The following is a 17,532-nucleotide window of genomic DNA, read 5'->3' on the forward strand; positions in this document are numbered from 1 at the left end:
ATGGACAGCTCTACACTGTGATTTGATCGCAGCTTGGCTATCGCTATATATATTTCACAGGGATTCTTTGATTTCTTATAATTTCCACTTACGACGCTACAGCGATCTGGAAGCATGAAAGAATGCCTGAAGTCGAGATGATCGAAGTGCATTCCCCTTCAGACCCTGGATTCTAGCTTCCAGACGTCAGGGGAGAGGTTTAGAGCTTCGTCTGGGCCTCGGGAGGATGCAAGTGACTCAGACCTTTATGGTGCTCGGCAAGTCCGAGGAATTGCGGTACTGCCGCCACAGTTCCCATATCAATGATCTGGAGTTCCTTTTTTCCTTGGTCGCGCCGTATAACTCTTCTGATAGTCCAGTATGCCTCCTCGTAGCCTAAGATGTGAGCTTGAACAATATTAGTATAGTTTTGTCCTCTCTGATCATCGGGGGAATCCATAACTTCATGATCATTCTTTTTGGAATGAGGGCACGACACTGATTTTATTGTGTAGCCCAATTTAGCTTTAAGCTAATTCCACAGGCCACTGCCTTTGCTCCCTTATACCACTTGCTTCCAATGGAACACAGAGAGCCGGGTTCTCTGTCCGCTCTACAGTTTTTGCCATGGCATCTACGATTTTACCTATTGCAGTTAGCCAGTTTATATCCGAGATCTTCCCTTCGATGTCTCTTCGGTTGATGAAAACTACCTGTAGGCCAGAATCTATCATGTTTTTGTGCGCTTGCATTCTTATGCTTTGGAGGAGCCGCTTCTGCTAGTTTTCATTTGCTTATTGTGGACATTGTTTTCGGCATGTCATCGATTGATATTATATCAATCTTGGTGCCCAAGGCGATAGACGGCTTTACTTCTGATTCTGAGCCGCAGTTATGTGAAACTGTATAAAGCTAAGCAACCGGCACAGAGATTTTATCTTATTAAAAAACATATTTAAATCCTCACCATTAAATGGTACCAGTGTACTGACGAGTTTCGAGTTCACTCTAGTTGGAAAATTCCAATATGTTCACTTTAGACTGTTCGTTTACTACTGATCTGCTGCTTGGATTCCATTATTTCTAACTTATCTTAACGGGACCTACATTTTCGTCAAAATTCTCTATATAAGTAAATAAATAATTAATTAATAAATGATATAATAATAAAAGGGTCAACATGATGACATTTCATTTCTGACTGATAATAGTAGATTATCCTATCTAAATAGGGCTTCCTAAATAGGTCTCCACACGTTGGGGGTAGGGTCATGTTCAATTCTGAACATAAATCAAGAGAGTGGGACAGAAGGCTGTGAAAAAAATCGAATACTACTAGGTGAGTAGCATACCATATCTTTTATACATATGTACCAATATGGTTAATATAAGGCATATCAAAAAGGAATTGCTGAGAGAGAGCAATAAGAGATGCAATATCATATCGAGCATTGCGTGAGATAGGATAGCTGGTACAGAAATGAGTTCTTCAGTTCGCTGGCAGAAACACCAACATATAAAAATGCAAGAAGAAGAAAAAATCCGGCTGCCAGGCTGCCGGCAGCCCTAGATAAATGCTTTTGATGAATCTGAGCCACATTTTAATCACTTTCATGAGTACCCCTACTAAGATCACTCGGGACGAAGTCATACACGAGTAGATTCATACAGGTAGAAATGGCCAAAATCAGTTGTAGGAATACCTCTAATGTTTTATAAATCAATAAAATATATCATGTATCGATTTAAGACTCTAATGCTATCGAATAAATCAGAATAAAATCATACCAATTGGGAAAAATCCCAAACCGTTGTTTCAATTGGCAAAAATACAAAACTCGATTGGGAAACATCCAATAACGTTTGCCCTGCCATGTATTAATTGCAATCAGAACGATCCCGCGTAATGTAAAGAAAGGTACTTTCTTATAAGATGGGCGCTACAATGGTAAAGCCTTTGGTAAAGAATGGAAATTTGTTGGATGCATTGCCGTCACAGGTAGTTTCAGAAAATAATAATGTTATCATTTCAAACGACTACATTTCATTAAATTTCAGGGAACGTTGCATGTTGTCATGTTAGGCTTAGACTCTGCTGGAAAAACAACGGCACTATACAGACTCAAATTTGACCAGTATTTAAATACAGTGCCCACTATTGGATTTAATTGTGAAAAGGTTATTATAGATTCATAATAGTAGATAATGTCTTTTAACTAAGGCCTTGGTAATTTTAAAGGTGCAAGGTACGATTGGACGAGCAAAGGGAATTCACTTTCTAATTTGGGATGTTGGAGGACAGGAAAAGCTGAGGCCATTGTGGCGAAGTTACACACGGTATGATTGATTAATCCATACGTACATATATATGTAAATGAAGCGGCGGTTTTATTTAGATTTTGATTGCTTTCAGATGCACGGATGGCATTTTGTTTGTTATTGATTCCGTCGACACAGAACGCATGGAAGAGGCAAAAATGGAATTAATGCGTACGGCCAAATGTCCAGACAATCAGGTGAAAAATACATTTTTCCACAGCATTAAAATTATTTATTGCATACCAATGGTACTAATTTATGATCTTTTCTTGTATTAAACAGGGCGTTCCTGTACTGATACTAGCAAATAAACAAGATCTTCCCAGCGCATGCGGTGCTAAAGAACTGGAAAAGCTTTTGGGGCTTAACGAACTTCAAAATCCAGTGCCGAACATGCCAATGATAAGTTCAAGCTCATCTTCAACTGGCAACCTAATTGGTTATAGCTGTTCAAACCAAAGATATACTGAGAAAGCGTTGGATCCGCATCTACCAAGCCAACCATACTCTCCAATAGCTCCCATAACGCCTATTCTCGATCAAACTTATGAAAGCAATTCGTCAATGAGTAGTGGCGCATTGGCCTCATTTTCATATATGCCTTCTGATTCGGCTGAAAAAGACAAGAAAATTCAGCAAGAAACAAAGCAAAACTGGCATACTACAGTAAAGCATAGCAATGCTGAAGCTTCAAATGCTTTACACATGAAAGGCTGGTATATACAACCCACGTGTGCTATAACTGGCGAAGGTCTTCAGGAAGGTTTGGATGCATTATATGAAATGATTTTGAAACGTCGAAAAATAAATAAGTCCCATAAAAAGAGACGGTAGTATAAACAGCGGGTCGTACCTCTGGAAAAGTGATTAGAACGTAAACTCTATATAGCACAATTAAATAAATGAAAATGCACAATAAAAAATAGTAATTATATTTTACGGTTATCAAATATGTAAGAAACACCGAAACAGATTATTATCACATATAAACCACATTTTAATGGGCCATTCTTTTGATGTTAAGATAATCGCAATAGTATGTTCAAAGACTTGATAGCTATTCATTTTTCCGACGCTTCTGAATTGTTGGTTACTAGATCGCTTCTGCTCTGGTGCGAGTATATTGCAACTTTTTTATGTATCGGACCCACTGTGCACCGATTGTGCTCGCTTTGCAGCAAGAAATTTTCTAGATGAACTACGAGAATGTATGTATTTTTATGTATGTATGTATAAGTGAGTTTTAAATTTAAATTTTGTGAAAAGTTCTTCGTGAGAACGGTGATTATATACTAAATAGACAAAATGTGGACAGTGTGGAAGCTATCTTTGATGTGCACTCATATTCTTGAAATCGAACGGCGTATGTATATTCTCGCTCATTCGAGGTCATTATTTTAGTCAGGACGGCATTTATTTTATTATCATCTTACAATAGTTCGATTGTACTGCCTTGTACAAAATTTAAATTATTTGCCCCGCAGCAATATCTGGTATTTAATAAGTATACAATGAAATATCAATTCAATTATTTTGGAGCACAAAAGAATTTATATAAACATTTGTATTAATAAATTTACATGCAAGAATACATATGAATGTGTGAACATATGTACATATGTGCTTATAGGAAGTGAATAATTGTTAATTGTGTAACGGGCAAGTTAAAGTGAACATCAAATGAGTTTTATTCTGATTCAACTCACAACTCACTTGTGATACAGATGCATTTACAATCATATGAAAATATGTATGGCAATGTGTTTACATGTTATGAGCTCGAGATAAAAGTAGAAATACATTTTAGCACCTGTTGCATGTGGATCGGATCGGCGTTTTTTATGATTAAAATCGCCATTCAGAAAAAGGTTGTGTACGATTCCCCTTTCTTCTAATTATAGTTTAATACTTTCAGATATCTCATTGAGCACGGAATTTACAGAATTAAAAACAAGAAATGGATTCAAATTCTGAAGTTGTGGTACGTAATTTTTGTGTCATTTTTTATATTTCTGTACATAAAATGAAGTTTTAAAGCCCTGTAGAAAAATCAGTTATAGAAAACAAGCGAAAAGCCATAACCATACTTGTGATATGTTCATGCATACATATGTATTCTTAGATCTACTACTATCACTTAGATCAACAGAGCCTTCAGATCTCTTGCCTCTCTTCTACAAATTTGCGGAAACATTTTATTATTTTAATTTTTTTTACCACAACAGCCGCAGACTGAAGTTGTAGTGACGGATTTGGCTGCCGAAGAGTACGACGAACTACTCGAAACATCTGTAGAACCTAGCCAAAGTGTTAATAATTCAATTGATGAAAGTGTTCTCGTTATTGCGAAAGAATCTGATCAAGACGTTATGCTATCGGACGAAACACCCACGACTACTATAGCTATAGTAGATTCGATTGTGGTAACGGATACGGAAACTCCTGTTTCGGAAACAGCGGTTACGGAAAACCCGGTAACGGGAAAACTGGCAGCGGAAAAACCGGCAACGGTAAAGCCAACTATAGAGGTGGTGGAAACAGAGGTTGAAAATTTAACTACTGCTGAAATAGATGCAAGCAGTGTGGCAAATCCTCAAGATGTTCCTATAGACAAAACATCCAATAATGCCGGCAAACCGGAAATGGAAGCAGAACCTCAAGTTTCTGCCAAATCGCAAGTAAACGAAGTAGAAGAAGCTAAATATGAGGAAGAAACGGAGTCAGAAGATGGGACAGAATCTGTGACAGAAGAAGTATTTTGTTACGCTTTATATTCAAATTATCTGATTAAGCGCTTCCAAGCTTTTCGAATGCAGTAAAGCTATCTGATCTATTTGATAGATCTTCAAACTAAACATGCAAACTATAAGTTGATGGAAATACGTGCATAGCAGTGAACTTTTTTCTATCTGCAGCTATTTAATGCTGAAAACAGCAAAGAAAACTAGGCCTTGATTTTTAAAATTTTTCAGCCGATATCATTAAGTCTGAATACATTACTTACATACATAAATACATACATATGAGCTCACCGCATAACAAAAAAAAAAGAATATTTAATAAAACTAAAGTGAAATGAAAACTAATGAAACTGAAGTAGATTGCTAATACTAATGTATAATACGTATTCTGTATATAATTAAATATCTGTGAAAACTAATATAATAAAATATTAAAAGCAACTTCCATAATAGTAATATGACAGTGACTAACAATCCCGTTTGATTCGATTGCTAAAACACTGTTCAAACACGTTTCTAACAGGATATCGTCGAAACTGCTATCGATTTTCCGGAGAAATCTGAAGTACCGTCTGAAGTAATTGAAAGCCAAACTAAAAAGGTAACTGAGTAATCTAGGTTTAAGTTTGATTAAATGTGAATACATATAAATTAATGTAAATATATACATACATATACATAAATACATATGAAAATGTATGTGTTCATTTATGTACTTTTTTATTTTTACATTAGGGCACTGATTCAAAGGAAAAATTGAATGAATCGTCTGATCCATCGCCTCAAACAGCTAACGAAGTTGCAGATGTGAGATTATTAAAAGATCAAGTAAGCTTTTGGTTAATTTTGGTTCATAGTTATATACCAACAACAAACCCCTTTTTGCATATGTATGTATTTGTTCGCATGAACTGGTTTGCAATAGGAAAACTATTCAATAAGGTAATTTTGTGTACTAAATACAAGCAGTCTTAAGACTAATTCAAAATTGATACTAAATTTATATACAAAAATTAGAAAGCAAGTAAAGTAGCAGTAGCATAATACTGCTTAAAAATGGTTTCAGAGTGTTGGAATGTGCGATTGTGCGACGTTTAAGCCATTACACTTTTTATAAACCAATTTATTTTTTTATCTCTGCAGAAAAACTTTAACAATCAAATTCAGGACATTATATCTGATATAGATATCAATATAAAAACTCAAGAGAAAATTACCCAGCTTAAGGAGCAAGAGCTGAAGCTAATTCAGAAACAGAACGAATTGACTAACCAAATTCAGCAGCAGCAAATTTTGGCTCAACAGCTGACTGCCCAAAATCAACTTAAACAAAAACAGTGGGAACAACAGCAAGTTGAGAAACAAGAGTTCTTGAGTTCACAAAGAAACCAGCGAGATGGACTTTCCTCAACGCAATCTCAAGGTGATGATTTACATAATACAAAAGTAAGTACAAAAAGAAATTCCGGTAGCTCATGTTAGAAACTTTTTCCGAACACGAATAATATAGTAAGTCCAATCGAAGCTATGGGACATATTCCATATTAGTAGATAGTGTCTAAATATTTTGGTACCCTTTTAGATCGATTATTCGTAATCGAAGCTGCAGGATAAAGCAATCCGAGTTGAATAAAGTAAAACAGGAAGCTATTGCCTGTAGAGTTGGAAAGTTACAAAATTCTCAAAGTTTACCTCCAATTTTCCTATGTAACTAACAAGTTTAATTATTTGTATGAGAATAGGCTAAGGATTCGTAGTTTACTATTCGGGATCTGTTACATCTATTGTTTAATATGTACATGTACAATGAAACATAATTCAAATTAATACGCATATAAAGACAAGCTACAATTCTGCAACTGATTGTGTTCCGCAAAAATGATGAAAAGCGAATTGCAACCGCAATTGAATATCCGAACACGTGAATGGCAAATAACATTGATTTCCACTACTGTATATGCCGAGCTCTCAAAATGAGAGAATTTACCTTATGTATACGTCTGTGCATGTGTTTGCCTGAAATTATATAGAATTTAAATTAATGTACGTTTCGTTCCAACATTTAAAAAGTCATCTATAATTAGCCTTCAAGAGAGCTTTGTATGCGTCCATGTGTATACACACATTTTTACATACGTACATATACATATATGTTCATATGTATGCATGTATCTTCAACGACAAGTGTCTTTTTTAGAATTTTATTTGTGCCGCCCGCTAGTATCGAATAAAAATGGTCATAATGAAATAGGTTAACGTTCGAAGTATTTATTAATGCGCAAAAGCCACCACTTAATTTGTTTAAAATGAATTGCATAGTAGAGAGAAAACGAGGGTTTCGGCCCAGTGATCTATACGATCAAAGTAAAAGAAAAGTTTTATTAGAGCTAAGCACGAAGCTGTGGCAAAGAAAAAATGTATGTATCATCCGGGTCGAATAGCTAAAAAGCAGACAGCAATGATTAACTTTGTAATTATTTTTCGGTGCTCAAGCATTTTATTTATATATTCAGTACACACAACTGGCTTGCATAAAACAATCAACAATCATATCAAGCTTAGTTAGAACAATTTCTCCTATGTGTTGTAATTAAAATAGGAAACAACGAATTTATCGAAGTCAGTTGATTTGCGAAAAATATTCACACCTGCGACCGATGCTATTGAAATATTGCCAAAAAATCGTAAGTAAAAAAAAAAAAACAAACAGAAAAGGTGATACGTAAGCCTCGTACAACTTAAAAGCAATATATGTAACACATATCTACTACCATACCTACGTGGGGCTACCCGTTATCAGTACATGAAATATTTTCGCTTTGGTCAATTGCCAGTGGACTAATCTCAGCTGAAATTACCAGCTTTCACTCACGTCTTACATTGTTCGCTTACGCAATTTCTAAACTAAAATCATATCACTAATTACGTATCGCCTTTTAAAAGTAACTTTTTCAAATGTATACCGTCTAATTTTCAATTCTGTGCTACCTAAACTGATTTTTAATTTGTTTAAAATAGGAAAGCTATATGCATCATCCGCATTTTATTCTCCAAACCTACATCCTACTGTGGAAGACCAGGTTGAGCTAGCACGAAGAATATCCCATTCGTTGAGTGATATCAGTAACCAAACGTCTAAGGGTCAAACAATGTATGTCAATCGCAAGAAACGCTCTGTAAAATGGGTTCATGAAGGTAGTGATAAAGGTAATAGTCACTTCGATGCATGCATAAGTCACCATACTTAACCGATATGCGTATTTTACTACCCTGGGATGGAATCAAATAAAGACTTACAGAGATCTACTTAAATAACTAGTTAAAAGAGGGACCAACTGCGCTAAATAATCTAAGATTAATAGAAATTTGTATCAGTTTTCCGTATACATTCTAAGAATATTTTCAAATTCCTTGAAAGTTTACCAACGAATCTACAGGAAAAATTAAGACGCCGGCCAAGCGAATTTCTTAATATATTTATTACTGAATCGGTAGAAATTCAGCCATTCAGGAATGTACAGATTGACTAAAATTATATTTTAGTGAACTGGCAATTATATTGTGAACTTTAAAATTTTTATCATTGTTATCTAGTGGTTCAAGCTTTAAGCAACTTTAACTGAAATATCGTACTGCAGACTATACATAGTATATGCAAATAAGCTGATAAGAAGATTCGATATTGAGGGACATACATACATACATATGTATGTACATATTAAAGAACAGGCATAAGTACATATGTACAAACTCATATAGACTAGCTACATACATATGAATTTGAAAACATGCTAAAGTATAATCATTTGTACAAACAGAGGATGATTGCACAGGTGAAGCTAAGACGTTATACAAAGAAAATACAGATGCAAATTCCTGGCTGGAACTAAAAAAGCTGGAAAAAATTCCTCTAAAGCTCATAATGAATCCAAGAGGACAAGTTCGCGATTATAACTCACTCAAAGAATCGATTAATGTTGAAACTGGACTGTTATCGCCTGACAATTGCGCTGAACTAATAACCGCACTAAAACTTAATCAGGGACGAGGTAAAATAACAATTCCTTAGTATAATATAAAGTGTATTGGAATCATTATTTAGCAGTTATATTTATGAGGAAATCTTAATATTTACGGGCTGACACATACAACTATTTTTGATTAATTGTTCGATATACCATGTAAGGTATGTACATATGTATACTTGATTATGTGTACATTATGTATGGGCAAGAAATTAAACTTTGAAATTCCATTAAAAAATAAACATGTCTGAACGCCAAATTGTTTATACACGTAAATTCTTGATAAATCACGGCCCATCATGATTTTTTTATTTTTTTAGTTAGCTATAGCATGCATATGTATATATGTATATGTATGTATATCGAACATTTAACATTTTTGTTGTACACGATATAATTTAAATTTTCGTAAAGGACTCAAAAGAACAAAAAACCAAATAATGTATCGAACCAATACACATTTAACCAATTTAAGTTACATAAGTAACTAAAATATTTTTTCTCCCATGGACTTCATGATTGCAATCGCTTACAACCTGCTTCGCTACCGCCACCGCCGTCTCCGCCGCCGCCTGCTCTACAATCTGCTCAACCATCCAACATACATACATACATATATACATATGTAGGTGCTGAACTGTTTGCAAAACGTCGTCGAAAGGCTGATAATTGGGTAGTCGATGAAACAAATGCAGGAACTCAAAATCATCCATCTGGTATTCCAGATTATCAGCAGTATCAGTCCAAGCCGGCAACCTCGCCAAACATTTTGCCGGCGTATTCTGATGCGGGAAAACATCGCGTTCAATTAAATATTCACCAAGATCAATTGATAGAAAAGTATTCTAAGCCTGGACTGCAGGTTGTTAAATCACCTTGGGAGGCCGCATTACAGACAGGTTCAGCGAGCTCTGCCTTTTTGGAGGAATCCAAACCTAAAAGTCTCACGCCTTCGTTCGTACCAAAACCATATTTCCATAGTGGTGGAAGCGATTTTATAGATGCAGCTGAACCAGTATCTTATGAAATACCATTGATAGATAAGCAGGAATCATATAACAAGGTAATGATGAAGTACCTATTTTAATAATATTGGACGTAAAAAAGTTTTTCGCCAGCAGTCCATTAACCAACATGTGAAACAGCAATCATCCATTTTGCCCACGAACCCACAAAGAGAATTGGCTTATAAACCAAGTGTTGCCCAGGGCTGGGGCGGCCGAAATGTGGAACTACCAAGAGGTAAGTTAATCCCTATTGATTAATTAATTAATTAATTACTGGTATTTCAATACTTTACTTTGGTAAGATAAGATGATAATTTTGACCTTATGAAAAAACTGTTCCAGAGTATTTTGAATTCAATGAACCGTTATCATCTTGGGAGGGCAATGATCAATACAAAAACGAATACGAATACGTCAGTCAAGAGCATGACATTTTTAGGGACAATGTTCAAATGTGCCATGGGCAAAGGCCGCCCATTGATTTCGCTGTTGATGTGCAAGCCCGATTGCATCAACTCGAAAAATTTCAAAAATATTTTTTGGAACAGCAACGGCTTGAAATAGAAATATTGAAGCGAAGCGACGACTCTCGTTTATTCCGTTTAACCAAATTAAATCGGGAACAGCTCAAGCATGAGAGTCCCAATGGCGTAAGCCTGAATAATGAAGATGTAGTACAAGCAGGTCCCAGTACCGATGATGATGAAATAAACGAAAACTTAAATGTGCGAGATCTTATATACTCGTTCGAACAGCAGTCCTTAGGTGAATACAAAGTATCTGTAAAGCCCAGAAGTCAAAATGGTTCTACATATCTATCAAATGAAACGACCGATGCTGACAATGAAAATGGAGGCAAGACTTTTAGATCCCGGAAAATCCCATGTTTTTAATTTTTAATATATTTCATATTGTTATTCGTTCAGTCCAGTCTAGAGAACACAAATATTTACATTATTTCCTTATATAACAGATAAGTGTTATTTTGTTATCGTGTGTACTGATTTCGTCTGTCTGAAATGTCTTAATTTGCTTGCATTTTTTTCCCTAAAAATTTATATTGAATGTAGTAGTAGTAGTTATTTCCTTTCAAATTTTATATATTTCGTATAAATTTAACTAGAAATTCATTTTTCCACAGGCTTATACGTTCCTAAGGAAATCTCCCTAGCAAGCTATGCACCACCACCGAAGAACTTTACAGATAAGCAGCCTGCATATCCGGGTCATAATATTTCAAATATAAACACATCCCACGAGTATTCCCATCAGCCTCTGCCAAAAGTAAATCATAGTTTAAATGAAACATCGATGGGAACCAGTTTGGGCTTTCCGGTGTCTAAGCCCATAGCTACTGGTTTTAGCACCATACCTCCAAAGCAACAGTTGTCTACTCCTGCTAGCTACCAGAAAATACCTCAGACCTCTGCGCAAGGAGCGCCGCCGGTCAACTTTAACCCATCGCCGTTATCATATGAGAAATTGTCCAAGTTTGAACAGTCAAATTTAAGTTACCCGAATCAAAATCAAAATTACCTAAATGCTCGGCAATCATCCCAAGTACGTAATGCTTCGCCTACACCGTTTGGATCCAATCATGCCCGATTTTCCGTGGAACATGCTTCAAGATCTCCTAGTTCAATAGCCTCGATATCACCGCAACCTCTTCGATCACCCTGTGTATCTACAAGATATGGACAACCATCTAACAGTACGGTACCGCGGCTAACCTCCTCAAGTCAGGCTCAGACCTTTAACAATTGCGCCCGGGGTTGGGTCACGGAACCAGAAAATCAATGTACTTATCCAGGACAAAACGTTTTACCAGCACAAGGAAATATGCCGTATTCGGATTTTTAGACGTGTATAACCAACTGAAGTATGCTTCTCGACCAACACCACGATTTACGACATATGTACATACATAGATACGATTTATTCAGTACTATGCATATATACATAGATATTTACATATATTCTCTATTTAATATATAAATTGCGTTTGTTTATTTGCGTCTATAAAATAATAATAATAATAAAAATCAGTCGTTAATTAAAACAAGTCTTTATTATTACATATTTGATAAAAATATCAAATGGGAAAAATTTAGTTTTAAAAGTCTATCTATGACTAAAGGATACCTTGATAGATTATAACAACAAAACATGAGGGAAGTATTATATTTAGTACATGCAGCAGTATATATATGAATGATGTATGGTGAAAATGGTTAAATAAAATATTAACCAATTGCCATTGTCATGTAATGCCATGGCGTCATCGTAAAAATAAATCGTAAATTACGAGAACTATTGTGGCGACAAAGCACATACACTTATCCTTACTAGGAAATGGAGAGAGGCGCTACGATTGACGCGCTAGGTCACAGAATTGGATTTAAATACTATACGAGTTTTTAATTAGCAAAAATAGGAAATATCATTGATAGCTGCATAAATACATTTTTTAGAAATAAAACTTAAAAAACTTTCATTATTAATTTTTGGGTTAGATTTAATTCGATACTTGAGATTTTTAGTTATGAAACTGCCGTAATGAAGTCAATCCCAATCATAGTTAGTATGGCCAAAGCTTGTTACACCAGCCACAGACAGAAAAGCAGCCATTAATGTCCTTATGATGATATGACTATTTATAATGTATTAACAACCGGTTCGTATTCCGGATTGAGAAATGGAGACAGACAGTTTTTTGTATTATTTAGGAAGGCTTTGCTTCCGAGGTTCCGTTCCAAACAAACTGTGAGACTAATTATTTCTAGTATAATCCGGCATGACAACAATAGTAAGCCTGGAATAGTAAATTATAATCTGCAAGGAATAACGGGGAGGGGACAACGGTACATAGTCTCTAGTCTAATAGGAATCGTGAAGTTTATGCTCAACAAAATCTACGTCACCGTTGATAAAGTTGTGCAAAAAAATCACAGCAAGAATTTTTCTAAGATTAACTAAGGACGGAAGGCTTATTGATGGCAATATACTAGGGTAAGATGGCAATCTCACACTTGAATTCCAGTTAATGCCCCGCACAGCAAAAAGTATAAAGTTCTTCTGGACTGATTCTAGAAGGTCCTGATGTACTTTGTACACAAGAGCCGTATTCTAAAATCGTTTTGCTTTGACCACCTATTTAAACACAAACACGTCCATGGCCTTATTATTTACCAAGGAAGAAATGTGTTCAAAAAACTTTAGCTTGGCATCTAATATAACACCAAAATCATCAACCAGAGTAATTCTTTCAAGAGAGCCACCGCATGGAGTGGTCATTCATGACTACTTCAGAGTATGTTAATATCGAAGGAAAGTCATTAATAAAGAGTGTAAAAAGTACGGGGCCTAAATGGATGCACTGTGGTACTCCAGAAGTAACCTTCACTGGTGAGGAGATGGAGTTTTTTGAGAGGAATCGTTGAGACCTGTAAACAAAGGTAACTAGATATCCATTTCAGGAAGTTGGGCGTAAATCCTAAAAGGTCACTCGTGGATTCGGTGGAAATAACATCCGTCTGTGAATTTCCCTGAGAGCCTTTAACGATGAAAGAGGTGAACTCTAAGAAATTTGTGGTAGTTGATCCCCGCCTTACAAATCTATGCTGATCTGGCGTTATAAGTGATTTGTAGGTATGTTGCAGGGGCGGAGTTAAAATGTTCTCAATCATTTTAGGAATAGCGGATTACTTGGTAATGCCCCTATAATTCTTTCCATCAGACTTGCTCATTTCATGTGAACAAAAATTATGAACGATTCCTTCCAGATCGGGGAAAGCAAGAAGAATCGATGGACAATAGTTTAAGCAAGGGTCCACACAGAGCCTCGGCGCAGTACTTGAGTATAAAGCCGGGAACACCGTCAGATCCCTGTGAAAACACCGGCTTAACTGAAGCATAGTGCATTCATTTGACAAAGGGCTGCAAATGGCATTCGACCTTGGTAAACCGAATGGGTACGGCTGACCAGAATAGCTTTCCTGCAAATAGGTTGCAAGGTTGCAAAGGTTGCACAGATCAAGCAATAGACCTAAGTAATTTTTCACAGTCTAGTCAAGCAAGCTTCCAACAAAGTCATGTCGTGACATGGCCATTCGTTTACCGAAGACCAAACAGTACCTTGCAAGTTAAAGTCACCAAGAACTATTATATGATCATTGCCTGATAGCGTGGAAGACATATTTTTTAAAGCAGATAGGTGCTGCTCATAGATTGAGATATCCGAAGAAGGTAGAATATACGAGCATGTAATTAAGATAGCAAAGGCGGGGAGAAAGTGGTGGAGAACACTAAGGATGTCCTTGAGGCTCCTTCAGATCAATCTCCACCACTGTAAAGCAGCATCCGGGCGGTTGCCGTTACGGCAACCAAGCTAAACATTTATAGCGATAGCCAGGCTGCGATCAAATCGCTAAGTGCGATTTCCTCGAACTCGGCCACCGTGGCAGACTGCCGCAAATCTCTGCACGAGATGGCTCAGCAATTTGCTATTAGCCTGATTTGGGTCCCGGGCCACCGGGACATCGAGGGCAACTGTATAGCGGACGAGCTGGCCAGATCTGGCACTACAATCCCCCTTCTCCAAGACAAGGAGGATATCTGTATGCCAATGGCCACCTGTAAGCTCATTATAAAAGAGCAATACAAGCGACTAACAAACGATATGTGGCAAATAGTGCCACGATGTCGCACAACTCGGCAAATATGGCCGACCATGGACATGAAGCGCACCTCCGAGCTCCTCAAGCTAAGCAGGAAAAGGTGCAGCGTAGTCATACGTTCCCTCACGGGACACTGGCTAATAGGCACCCACGCTAACAGGCTGGGGGCCCCACATAACGATTTTTGTCGCAGCTGTAGAGACGAGGAAGAGGAGGAGACAGTGGAACATCTATTCTGCTCCTGCCCAGCTCTCAGCAGAAGAAGGCTACAGCACCTGGGCTCATCCTTTCTACACGACATCTCAGAGATGTCCAAACTATTTTTGGCACCACAGGCCTGGTACCTCTGATGGCACCTCTTTACTGGTGGGATCGGAATAGCTAATGACTTTGCAGGCTCTCTGAGGTGATAAATTCGGCTACCGAATGTGTATCACCAGCAGCTGTCATTGCCCTTGGGGTGGCTGTCAGGAGAAAAGTCACAACGGTGATGGCGGAAATATAGAAAGAGCTAGCTTGAGCGATAGTCACGCTCTAATGTTATTGCACTCCGTATGTGCTTATGTGGAATAATGACTAATGACAAATTTTAGCTATTTTCATACCGCACCGTCCTTTGAATATCTCCCTCTCTATCTCTTTCCACCACCGAACTACTATCCGATCTTTGTATCTCGTTCACGGGAGGGGTAGGGGTAAAAAATAATAGGCAAAAAAAAGAGCAAACATTACAATTTAAAACGAAAGCAATAAAACAAATATTTTTTGTGGGCAAAAAACAATTTGCGATCTAGAGGGTATTTCAAAGTTGGACAGAAGTTCGAAGCGCACAGAAAGATTCAATCATCACAATTTTAAGAACAATATACTTTAGGAACAATACAAGACATACATTTCACATACATGCATATGTATATGTAGTTTTTTTTCAGAAATATGCGAATTTATGAAGATAATCCAATTACAAACCAAAGATTTGGAACACATACTTTTCCTTTATTACATTGCACAGTGGGGCCTTTGGTAATTTCAGCTTGCGAAATAACTTGTAACTTCGGAACAAAAATGTTTTTATGAAATAAAATTTGTAGTAATTTCGTTTATCCAAAGAAATTCCTTGCAGATAAGCCTCGATATCCATAAGTTCACTACTAAATGCTGCTTGAATCATTTTATTTCAGATTTTATGATTCTCCCTTTCGCGAAATTTATATATATGTACATATGTACATAAGTTTTAAAACGAACTCTGTTAAGCTATTAAGCTTTTTGTTAAAGTTTTAAATACAAGTCGAGCAGGTTCGATGTAATTAGGTACAATTTATTGGTAGACGAAAGCAAAAATGCAACTACAACTACAGCAAGAACGATAAAACGATTGATAGGATAGCTATGACGATCAGCTCAAGACTATTGTGGGCTGACGGGGCGAATTACCAGGGCACTATGCAGATAGTCCTAGAAAAAGGCGAGAGAGGGTAATAGACGGAGAGCGTTAGAGTGGAGCACAAACGATAGATAGAACGCGAGAGAATGGCTTAGATGCTGTAACTGCAGGTAGGAAGAAGGTGGGACAGTGAAACGAAAGAACTACCGCTGCCGTTTATGTACAGTGGGCAGTGGAACTAGTGAACAATAATGATGATTATGTTAGGCGGCACCACCGGCTATTGACGACTACAAATCGGTCTGGGAAACCCGACAAACTCCATACATATATTTTTGTCACGCAATGAGGAAATCGGTCTAAATGCCGCAGAGGCAGCTGGAATCGGCTGGCGCTTTAAGATTTATGTCAACGAACATACAAAAAATCTTTTTTTTGTAAGTAATTGAAAAATACTCCAAATATTAGATAGTTTGAAAAAACGATTTTTCTGTATACCTACATATATAGTCTATGCACCAGACCTTTTTTTTTATTGAATAACGTTACTAGTAAATGAAACTAACGCAAGAGAAAACAAAAAATTATTCTTATGTTACATGGTTATTAACTGAAAAATGCAGTATGCGCATACAATTAAGTACATTTTTAATCAAGAAACGAGGGGGAACGTTGTGAGTTGCTGCGGACACCGCAACTCTACAGCTATACCCGATACTAAGTCAGTATGGCTCTCCTCCGGCAGACGCCGCGAATATTAAACGACACGACAAAGAGTGCGTGCGAGAGAGACAGAAAATCAGTCTGAGCGTGACGTCGGGCGCTGCGTAGCCAGTGCAAATTGATTTTTTCCTTTTGGCTATAAAAATTATCTGATCTGATCCAGATTCAGCAATCTGATAGATATGGTGGTTATCTATGATTTTGCGTTTTTAGTTTTCTGGAATGTGCAATATTGTGGATGCAACAGATTTTCGTCCTTTGTGGGGGCGGAAGGGGGTTGGGCGAAATTCGGAGATATACGTTTTATAGTGAGATCAAACAGAAGTGCGGATACTAAATTTGGTTACTCTAGCCTTAATAGTCTCTGAGCTTTGTTGATGCCCCAGATTTTCGTCCTTTGCGGGGGCGGATGGGGCTGTGGCGAAATTTGGACACAAAACGGTCAAGGTCCGATATCACAGGAGTGTGGATACCAAATTTGGTTGCTCTAGCTCTTATGGTTTCTGAGATCCTTGAACTCATATTTTGCAATTGGCAAAACCGTCCATGAAACCTGTGTGTTAGAGTGAGACAGAGCGCGAAAGAGTGAAATTGTTTTCGTGATTCTGGCTGTAATATTATACGATCTGGTTCAGATTTTGCACTCTAGAAGATATAGGCATCTTCTACGATTCT

The 17,532-nt window shown here is 37.0% G+C and overlaps 2 protein-coding genes across 21 annotated transcripts; both read left to right on the forward strand.

The window, feature by feature from the left end:
* The first annotated feature begins 1,714 nt into the window (after positions 1–1,714).
* Positions 1,715–3,293, forward strand: Arl4 (ADP ribosylation factor-like 4). 2 transcript variants are annotated; one of them, XM_001352312.4, is made up of 5 exons: positions 1,715–1,978; positions 2,038–2,157; positions 2,219–2,316; positions 2,393–2,495; positions 2,581–3,293. In XM_001352312.4, exons 1-5 carry the CDS (start codon positions 1,913–1,915, stop codon positions 3,130–3,132), a joined length of 939 nt encoding a protein of 312 aa, XP_001352348.2. In that variant the 5' UTR covers positions 1,715–1,912; the 3' UTR covers positions 3,133–3,293. The 2 variants fall into 2 exon arrangements, with proteins under 2 accessions (XP_001352348.2, XP_015044502.1); XM_015189016.2 differs by lacking the exon at positions 2,581–3,293 and having other exon boundaries at positions 2,376–2,495.
* A 219-nt stretch (positions 3,294–3,512) lies between these two features.
* On the forward strand, positions 3,513–11,945 carry LOC4811780 (myb-like protein P). 19 transcript variants are annotated; one of them, XM_015189005.2, is made up of 14 exons: positions 3,668–3,791; positions 4,214–4,279; positions 4,524–5,051; positions 5,563–5,640; positions 5,775–5,867; positions 6,183–6,485; positions 7,639–7,723; positions 8,058–8,246; positions 8,858–9,088; positions 9,694–10,127; positions 10,183–10,306; positions 10,414–10,926; positions 10,998–11,044; positions 11,213–11,333. In XM_015189005.2, the coding sequence occupies exons 2-13, from the start codon at positions 4,256–4,258 to the stop codon at positions 11,039–11,041; spliced, it is 2,646 nt and encodes an 881-aa protein (XP_015044491.1). In that variant the 5' UTR covers positions 3,668–3,791; positions 4,214–4,255; the 3' UTR covers positions 11,042–11,044; positions 11,213–11,333. The 19 variants fall into 19 exon arrangements, with proteins under 19 accessions (XP_033237294.1, XP_033237299.1, XP_033237295.1 ...); XM_033381403.1 differs by lacking the exons at positions 3,668–3,791; positions 10,998–11,044 and adding an exon at positions 3,513–3,661 and having other exon boundaries at positions 11,213–11,945; XM_033381404.1 differs by lacking the exon at positions 10,998–11,044 and having other exon boundaries at positions 3,585–3,686; positions 11,213–11,945.
* Positions 11,946–17,532: the final 5,587 nt, after the last annotated feature.

The sequence above is a fragment of the Drosophila pseudoobscura genome, chromosome 5 (genome assembly GCF_009870125.1).
Source record: "Drosophila pseudoobscura strain MV-25-SWS-2005 chromosome 5, UCI_Dpse_MV25, whole genome shotgun sequence".
In the NCBI taxonomy this organism is placed as follows: Eukaryota; Metazoa; Arthropoda; class Insecta; order Diptera; family Drosophilidae; genus Drosophila; species Drosophila pseudoobscura.

Bases quoted from the DNA above. Each gene is read 5' to 3' on its own strand.
- Arl4 (XM_001352312.4), top strand. From the start codon at position 1,913: ATGGGCGCTACAATGGTAAAGCCTTTGGTAAAGAATGGAAATTTGTTG. The intron at 2,158-2,218 runs GTTATTATAGAT...GTAATTTTAAAG, and splicing joins TTGGATTTAATTGTGAAAAG to GTGCAAGGTACGATTGGACG. The intron at 2,317-2,392 runs GTATGATTGATT...GATTGCTTTCAG, and splicing joins TTGTGGCGAAGTTACACACG to ATGCACGGATGGCATTTTGT.
- LOC4811780 (XM_033381403.1), top strand. From the start codon at position 4,256: ATGGATTCAAATTCTGAAGTTGTG. The intron at 5,052-5,562 runs GTATTTTGTTAC...CGTTTCTAACAG, and splicing joins CAGAATCTGTGACAGAAGAA to GATATCGTCGAAACTGCTAT. The intron at 5,641-5,774 runs GTAACTGAGTAA...TTTTTACATTAG, and splicing joins TTGAAAGCCAAACTAAAAAG to GGCACTGATTCAAAGGAAAA.